Source organism: Trypanosoma rangeli (assembly GCF_003719475.1).
Source record: "Trypanosoma rangeli strain AM80 chromosome Unknown Tra_15.4_contig_00566, whole genome shotgun sequence".
Lineage (NCBI taxonomy): Eukaryota > Euglenozoa > Kinetoplastea > Trypanosomatida > Trypanosomatidae > Trypanosoma > Trypanosoma rangeli.
Genome location: NW_021706316.1, coordinates 1 through 8,442, shown reverse-complemented (window position 1 = coordinate 8,442; position 8,442 = coordinate 1). Strand labels below are relative to the sequence as shown.

General features: G+C 43.7%; 3 protein-coding genes across 3 annotated transcripts, besides 3 other annotated features; all 3 read left to right on the top strand.

Moving 5' to 3' along the window:
- Positions 1-49: 49 nt before the first annotated feature.
- On the top strand, positions 50-3,292 carry TraAM80_09359 (putative paraflagellar rod component; the record flags this gene model as incomplete). Its single annotated transcript, XM_029386049.1, has 1 exon — positions 50-3,292. The coding sequence occupies one exon, from the start codon at positions 50-52 to the stop codon at positions 3,290-3,292; it is 3,243 nt and encodes a 1,080-aa protein (XP_029234081.1).
- Positions 3,293-3,670: 378 nt separating this feature from the next.
- Positions 3,671-3,706: a sequence feature (A-rich).
- A 179-nt stretch (positions 3,707-3,885) lies between these two features.
- TraAM80_09358 (uncharacterized protein) lies at positions 3,886-6,294 on the top strand (the record flags this gene model as incomplete). The annotated part of the gene is made up of 1 exon (XM_029386048.1): positions 3,886-6,294. The coding sequence occupies one exon, from the start codon at positions 3,886-3,888 to the stop codon at positions 6,292-6,294; it is 2,409 nt and encodes an 802-aa protein (XP_029234080.1).
- Positions 6,295-6,505: 211 nt separating this feature from the next.
- Positions 6,506-6,533: a microsatellite.
- An 84-nt stretch (positions 6,534-6,617) lies between these two features.
- TraAM80_09357 (uncharacterized protein) lies at positions 6,618-7,913 on the top strand (the record flags this gene model as incomplete). The annotated part of the gene is made up of 1 exon (XM_029386047.1): positions 6,618-7,913. One exon carries the CDS (start codon positions 6,618-6,620, stop codon positions 7,911-7,913), a length of 1,296 nt encoding a protein of 431 aa, XP_029234079.1.
- A 470-nt stretch (positions 7,914-8,383) lies between these two features.
- Positions 8,384-8,426: a microsatellite.
- Positions 8,427-8,442: the final 16 nt, after the last annotated feature.

Sequence of the window (8,442 nt, the reverse complement as noted above, 5' to 3'; positions counted from 1 at the left end):
CTACAAAGGGGAGGGATACAGATTATTTTTGACAAAGGACGGAATCGAAATGTCATCTTTTGAGGATCTCTTGCGTCTTATTTCAAGAACAGGCACCAAAACTGTGCAGTGGTGTAGCGAGCAAATGGGGGATGAACAACTTAAGGTTCTTATTGATGCAATGGAGATTTCTCCTGTTCCTGTTGAAAACATCAATCTTTCGCGTAATGAAATAACTTCGGAAGGGGCCAAGTTACTGGCCGCTTTTCTTCAAAATTCACCCAAGGTAAAGGAGGTGGAACTTGCGAACAACAAAATTTGCGACGTCGGGGCGAAGGCATTTATTAAGCTTTTTGATGCTCCTGATTACCCCAGTTTCTTTGACCTCGATGGGAATCCGTGTTCAAGAACATATATCCATAACTTGGCGCTCTTGACTCAGGGCAGAACATTTTCAGAAGATATTCGAAAGGGCTTGCTTACGCGTGAAGCGAATGAACTAAATATATCTGGCATGAACTACAACAAATTGGACCCTCGCCTGGTAAGTTTTTATGTACAGAACGTGAATGGTTTGAAAAAGCTAATTTTTTCTGGGTGTTCATTGGGGGACGCTGGAGCTGGGGCGATTGGGGCATTGATCAAGCAGTGTTCTGTGACACATGTGGATTTGAGTGACAATGGTATATCTGATGCGGGACTTTCACAGTTTATTGAATCCGCCAATCTTCAGCAACATCCAACAATTTTGTCACTGTCTTTTGCTCAAAATATTCGCATCGGTAATTATGCCGCACAAGCCTTGCCGAAAATACTTTTTGAAAAGAATGACAAGATCACATTTTTTGATCTTCACGAAACCTCTGTGACACCCAAAATACGGTCCATTATTGATCATGAATGTGAGCTTAACAAACAGCCTCATTCCTTGAAGGAGGCAGTGGTTGCAATACGGACCAATAATCCATCATGTACAGTAATCAATCTTCAGTGGGAAGAAGGCTTGGAAAGAGCGGCATATTTTATTTCACCTGTCTTAAGGGACAATACACATTTGTTGGAGTTGAATTTGGGGAACTGTGGCTTTGGTGATAAAGGTGTGGAACTTTTAGCGGAGGCACTTAGAACCAATTCTACTATTCGGATCATCGCAATTGCCAACAATGGTATCAATTCTGAGGGGGCCATTAAGCTTTTTCAGTGTATTGTACGGCACCCGTCTTTGGAGGAAATTAATCTGGCAGGGAATGGAATTAATGACGAAGCAGCTCTTTTACTTTTGAATACACTTCGAATCAATGACAAGATAAAGCGTGTCAATATTACCAATAACTATATTGGTTTTGATTACCTAAATGAAGTGGAAAGTTTACTTCTTATTAATCAGTCACCCAAAATCATTCGGAAGCTTGTTGCCAAGATTGAGGCAAATGAACCCAGTTTGACATCAATATCGTTGTCAGGGGGATCAGATGAAGGATATTACAATGATGTCTCGGTGAAGCTGCTTTGTCAAGCATTGGTATTAAATACGAAGGTGACTATTTTGGATTTATCCAAAAATGTGGTTGCTGATACAGGGGTAGGCTTTATAGCTGAAATGCTGATGACTAACTCTGTTATCACCCATTTGAACATTTCAGATAATTCTATATCCAATCGTGGTGTTAAGCGTCTTTGTGCTGCTCTTCGTACGAATGCGTCTCTTCAGGACCTAGATCTCTCAAACAACGCGATTACGGATGAAGGAGTGGATGAGTTTCCTGACATGTTGAGGTACAATGGTCGCTTGATCCGGGTTGCATTGGATAAAACAGGAGTTACTACAGATATGCGCTCCAAGGTGGTTGAAGCGGTAGACCTCAACAAGGAGCCGAAATGTCTTAAAGATACAGTGTACAGACTACAAGCTGGAGATGAAGCCTTACGCAATGTGGATCTTCGACGGGAAAATTGTTCGCGTCCGTTGGATGATACTTCCATTGAAACACTTTGTATTCATTTACAAGGAAGATCATTTGTGGAAGGTTTGTTTTTTCAAGGCAATAAAATTGGAACGAAAGGGTGTCAACACCTTGCTGCGCTTCTTGCACAAGAAGGTTGCGGTATTCTTTCGCTGGATTTGTCTTATAATCCTGTGGATGAGGAGGGTCTCCAGGAATTATCAATGGCTTTTTTATCTCCACACATCAAATTGGATACACTTATGCTTGTTGGAACTGAAGTGACGTCTGCTGGAGTTACTGCTCTGGTTGAGGTATTGAAGGTAAACACTTCACTTCAACAAGTGTTTACTCCCGAAAGGGTTTCCGCGGATGCTTTTTGTGCAATGAATCATGAGCTTATGGTGAACTGTCAGCCAAGGTCACTGAAACCTCTGTTGACAAGTATTGATGCCAATGAAAATATTCCAGAGGTCGTATTAAGGGATTCTCAAGTTCTTTTTACAGATTCAGCTTGTCAACTTCTCAGTGCCTCGTTAGTGAAAAATAACCACGTTGTTTCACTTGATTTATCACATAATAAGTTGACATGCGAAAGTATGCCGTTCCTTGTGGAAGCTCTCTCTCGATCCCCAACGATATTGCACGTGAATCTCTCACATAATTGTGTTGGTCTTGAAGGGGGAAGGGAGCTTGTGCTATGCTTACAAGAGAATGACCATATTCTTTCACTCAATGTACAAGGTAATGACATCCCCGAAGAAACTGTAAATGCAATCAATGAGTTGTTGTCGCTAAATGCAGGTTCAATTAAATTGAAAAAGATACTTCATCAATTCAGAAGAGGCGAATTCCGTGATGAAATGATTAACCTGAATGGACAAGATGAGGTCTACAAGCTTAATGACAATGATGTGCGTCTTTTGAGTGATGTTATGGCAACATCCACCACATTACGTGCCGTTGATCTTGGATTGAACCAGATAACGGACCTTGGATGTGAGATGATTGCGGATGTACTCCGGCGCAATCAAAAGATTGAAGCTCTCTACTTGGATTACAATCCAATCGGGAACGCTGGTGGCGAGGCTTTGTATAATGCGTTGAAAGTCAATCATCAACTTCATACTCTTTTTCTGGAGGGTTCCGACGTGCCCGAACAGATATGGGAAGAGCTTTTGGGTCTTCTTCATGTTAATGAAACTCCACTCAAGGAGAGAATTAATATGCGGGGAATGGACTTGGCCAACATTGACGACCACACACAATTTAAAAGCACAGATTATGCCATTGCTCAAGAGGAAAAGGTGGGACAAGACGCTCTTTGTCTATACGCAGATGCTAACAAACCTCTTCTTCTTAAGAGCTGATGGAGAAAAAAATAGTAGTATTATATATAAGAAACGGCTTGCTTTATCCTGTCCTTTTTCTTCTTCATGGACTGTCCACGATGTATGAATATGAGTTTCTGCCTCTGGAAAAGGTGATGAAAAAGTATAAATATATATATGTTCAATGTTGATGTACTTTTTATTTTAAAAAAAAAACACCGGGGGACGGACAAAAAAAAAAGTGAAGCACATGTATAGCAAATTGAATGTAAATCAAAACGTACCAAGAGAAGCGTTTTCCTCCTTTCTGGTTTTGGAATATGTACTTGGGCGTCGTCGTTTGTTATGCTTTTTGGTTCAGAAAGAAGAAAAGGAGATGGAAAACTGTGGAGTAACCTTCCAAAAGTCATATCTCCCTCTTATTATTGTTGTTTTTTCTTTTGCTTTCTTCTTGTGAGAAAATAATCATGCGTTTTTTTTTTCTTTGCATGCTTTCGTCTGCTGGGCCACGCGTGGTTCGATGTTTTCTCTGCTTTCTTTGTTAGAGAGCAGCCTAGTATATGTATCAGAGAGTGTCTTATTTGTTGTCGTTTTTGTTTTGTTTTTAATGTGCCTAGTTGGTTTATGCTCTAATGTCTTTTAGCCTGCCACAATCGTTAATCTCTGTGGTTTCAGAGCTCAGAGGGGATAAAATTGTGGTTGAGAAACGGCAATCATGCAAGGACGAAAAAGGGATTTTCGGAGAGCAAACGAAGGAGCTAGAAGACATCATAGAGCGGCAGCAAAAACGCATCCATATGCTGCAAACAAATATAACTGTGGAAGTGGAATGCCATGAGCGTTCCTGTCGCGCCCAACTTTTATCCGAAAAACAACACCTTGAGTCGGAATTGACAAGTCTTACTGGGGAGTTAGACACTCTTTCAGCGCAATGGCGGGAATTGCGTCAGGTGAGCGAGCATGCATTTCAGTGGGGTGATATGCGGTCCAAGTGTGTTGAAGCCAGGTCTCGCATCCGCGGTCTTAAAAATGAAATTGAGGAGGGTGAAAAACAACTGGAGTCCATTCAAACTCTTATGAAAAATCGACAAGAACGATTACATACTGTGCAAAGGGAACTTCGCCATGTACAACAGCAGGTGAAGTGGATGCTTGAATGTCAAGCTGCAGATGAGCAGGCGTTTAGGAATCGTATTCGGGAGGAAGATGATTATCTTCGACAGCTGATGGAGGCGCGTAATGAAATAGAAGCAGAATCATCACAGTCAACTGTGACGGAGAAGCTAGATCTATTGCCATTGCAGGATGACGTGAATGCATTGGAGATGTGCCTGAATGAAATGCAGGAGTATACTCAAAAGCTTCAGCTTCAGTGCCGAGACCTTCAAAGCGAGACAGAGAGGGCAAACAACAATGCGATTGAATCTTCGGAAAATGAGTTGGCGTCTCTGGCGTACGAACGAGCTTTGAAAAGCGCCGATCAACAGATGATGCATTTCATGAATGAACAAATGCGGACATCACGGTGTCAAGGTGTAACGCCGTTGTTGGTGCATTCCCATAAAAGACAGTGGCTTCAAAACTATCTTATCGTGTGGAATCGTTTGTATCGGCAATGTGCCGAGCTACAGCAGGAAACAGAGGTGCGTACTGGAAGTCCTCTCACAGAAGTAAGGCAAAAAATCGAAACTGCAAAGGGAGAACTTGATGCGATCACAGGTGCCCCAGGTGAAGATACAAACGAACGACAAACTGCTTTTTTAACTCTTGAACATCTGGTTTCCTTGCTACGCAGTAGCCAGAAAATGGAGTCAGAGCTTCTTCAGTGCGTTAAAGAGACTGCTAAAAGTATTGGTGAGGTGCCCGAGGTATATATCTCTTTTGCAAGTATGAATGGCTACTCCGATTTGACGGACAACGAAGAGGACGAAACAGTGATGCCAAAAGAGTCCACCGAACTAATGTTTAAGCCAATTCCAGAGGAAAATCCTGACTTAGTCATTGATGAGATGCGGAGCCTCTCTGATTTTTCTCCTGACGACAAGAAAAGGGAGGAGACAGTTCAACAAACGGCACATCGTTCGCGAGGGAATTTGCAGGAATTCATTTACCAGAAGTCTCTCTTCCTGAGCGAACATGCCACACGAGCCCGTGTACCACTGCGACATGCGGTGGCGAAGAGTTCCCCCAGTACTGTGGAAGGGTCACTGAGTCAGTTCCTTGAGAAGATGGTTGATGAAGCGCTACAATATGTGAAACACCACAAGCAACAAAGAGCGCCGGATCAAATAAATCTGTCGCATGACGTTGTTCGAACGGATCCAGAATATGTAGCAGAAGCCCAGCAGCTGCAGACAAGGGTGCGGCGAATTGTTTTGGAACGCCAGAAATCGTTTTTGGATTTTTCTCCAGGTGGTAAGAGGAGCCACTCCACGCACCCTTCTTTCGTCCCCAAAGCAGCTCAATGGATTTCTATTGAAGGTGCGCGTCTGCCACCTGATATTGTGAATGCTTCAGCGGCGCTTCAAGCAAAGTATTTTTTGTCGTGTGCAATTCGCGGGGTCACCACCGTAATGCTGACACCTGGGAGTGTTATCCCCACTGTGCGGCATCTTTTTCTTACAAGAGATCTTGACAGGCTCTGCGCACGCGATGTGAGCAGTGCGGAGAATGTAGGATCGACGAACGTAGATGTCATCGCAAAGTTGACGGAAGTGCACGATATCCGTTTGGTGGCGGATGAGACCCTCACCTCATCGAAGCTGGAGGCGGAGCTGTCGTTCACCATTGCGCTGTCCACAGAGCAAGCGCAAAAAGACTGTTGGGTTGTTCAAACGGACAACGCTGAAAGTCGAACATTTTGGGCGTATGTTTTTGCGTGGGTGATCAATGAGTCGGCAGTCGGAAACGAGGCCGCAATCATCACGCGCTTGAAACGTGAAAACAAAGTTTTTGTCTTGGATGCATCAGAAGTAGTAGCCGGTAACTTTGAACCCAGTAACCGCTATGGGCTCCATGTGCAAGTGGATGATAAACGATGAAAACACTTCATGTTTATATCTCTTGGCGTTCTTTTTTTTTTTCTTTTGCATACGCGTCCCTATCGATTATTATTATTTTGCTTTTATAGCAGTCACCTATCCTTAGCCCGTTTTCCTTTTCTTTCCTATTCCCCTTTACTTGTTCACACGCAAAAAGGAACGTATTTTACGCATCTGGATGTATATAGATGATATATTGCTTTTTTAATCACTGTTGCTGTCTGTCTGTCTGTCTGTCTCACATTATACATATATATATATAAGTTTTTCGACCGTCGTGTTGTTGTTCACGAACGCGTGTTAGGCAGCAAACGTCAGCGAAGATGTCCAGTCAGAAGGCGCATCAACCACTTTTTGTCCTTAAACAACATAGCAGCGCTGTCATGACCTGTGCGATTGATGAACAGCAGGTGTTTACACGGCTTTTGTTGAGCGGAGATGGTGATGGCGTTGTCAAGTTGTGGGATCTTGAGCTCCACGTACCTTTGCTGTCGTTCCACGCGGTCAACAGGGTCTCTTCGTCTGCGGATACCAATAACCAACAAGGTACGACGCCTGCTTTTTTTACTAACACTAGTGTACTAAAGGTTGGGTTCCTCACTTTTCAGGCAATGAACGCATCAGCAAGCGAGGAGGGGGAAAGTGTCTGCTTCTACACTCAATGCAGGAATCAACACGTGTACGTTTGGCGAGCCGTTTTGTGCTGTGATGATGATGATGACATTGAGGAACTTGATTCTACCAAAATAGAGGGGACATCTGTGGAGTTGTTGCACACTATCAACGTGCCACAACATGGCTTTTGTACCGTGCCTTGTGTTGCTGTATCTTGCAGGGAGCTGCAGTTGGCGATTCCACACGATAACGATGGAATTATCAGTTTGTGGAGTATTGGTTTAGTTGACAGGGATGCGACAAATTGTGCTCAGCATCTGCATGTGAGTTGCTTCAAATCATTTTCTGCATCGGGGGCGGGGACGAGGTGTGGGATGATTATGTGCATCAACTTCAGGGACGGTACTCACCTCGCTGTGGCGTTTGAGAGTGGTCATGTGACGCTGAATAACATTTGTGGGGAGCGGCTTGCCATCATTCGTGCCTTTCCAGAAACGGCTCTAACATGTGTGTGGTTTGGAGACTCTCTTCTTTCTTCCTCAGCTGATGGACAGCTCCACTGCTATGTTGTCTTGAACCAGAAAGGGACGGGACCTGACACTCCATTCAGTGAGGCAGACAATGCCATGTCTCTTGCTATACGATGGGAAGCCTCCCTACGCAAGGGCTTAGGGAGCGTGGCACTGCAGCGCCACTTGGCTGTGGTGGGGTCATGGGATCGCACGATGCGACTGTATGATGAGGGTTCGGGCCGTGTTGTATCCATCTTGACATTTCACAGTGGTACTGTCAATGAGATCGCTGTGTTTCCTGCGTCCTTGGCAAAGCATGCCTCATTTGGGTATGATGTGCGGCGCCCACGTTGGTGTGGTGCCGCAAACGCCAAAACCGAACAAGAGGAAGACTCTGTGTATCTTTTTGCTTCAGCCAGTGGAGATTTTACGATTGCCATCTGGCGCCTGGATTTCAGGATGCTGCGTGCGGCAAAGGTGAGTGCGGTGTAAAAGAAGGGCACGAAACCGTGCTCTCAGGTTAACTACTTTTTGCTGTGTATGAGTTTCCTGCATGTGCGTGTGCATTTTGTCATTTATCTTGTCTCCCTTAACGTCTTTGTTTGTGTGGATTCTTTTTGAGCTGCTGCGTCACTGCGAGAGCGTGGGCTTTGACAAATACATGACGAAAACACCGAACACATGTGGACTCATGGCGAATCAGTTTGTTGTTGCCTGCTGTGTGAGTGTGTGGGGTCAGACAGACGTCCCAGAGCTGTGCTTTCATTTTATTTTATTGTTACAGCACGTTTTTGATGTGAACAAACCCAAAACAACATCCAGCAAAAGGAAAAGGTGGGCGATCTCATCGCAACTATTGAGGGTCTTTGCGAACACCCGACAACAGGAAAAATAAAAAAGAGTCAATAAGAATAAAAAAAAAAGAAGAGGCTGATTTACACAGATACATAGATATAGATACGTATATATATATATATATATATATATATATATATATATATATATTATTACTATACTACTA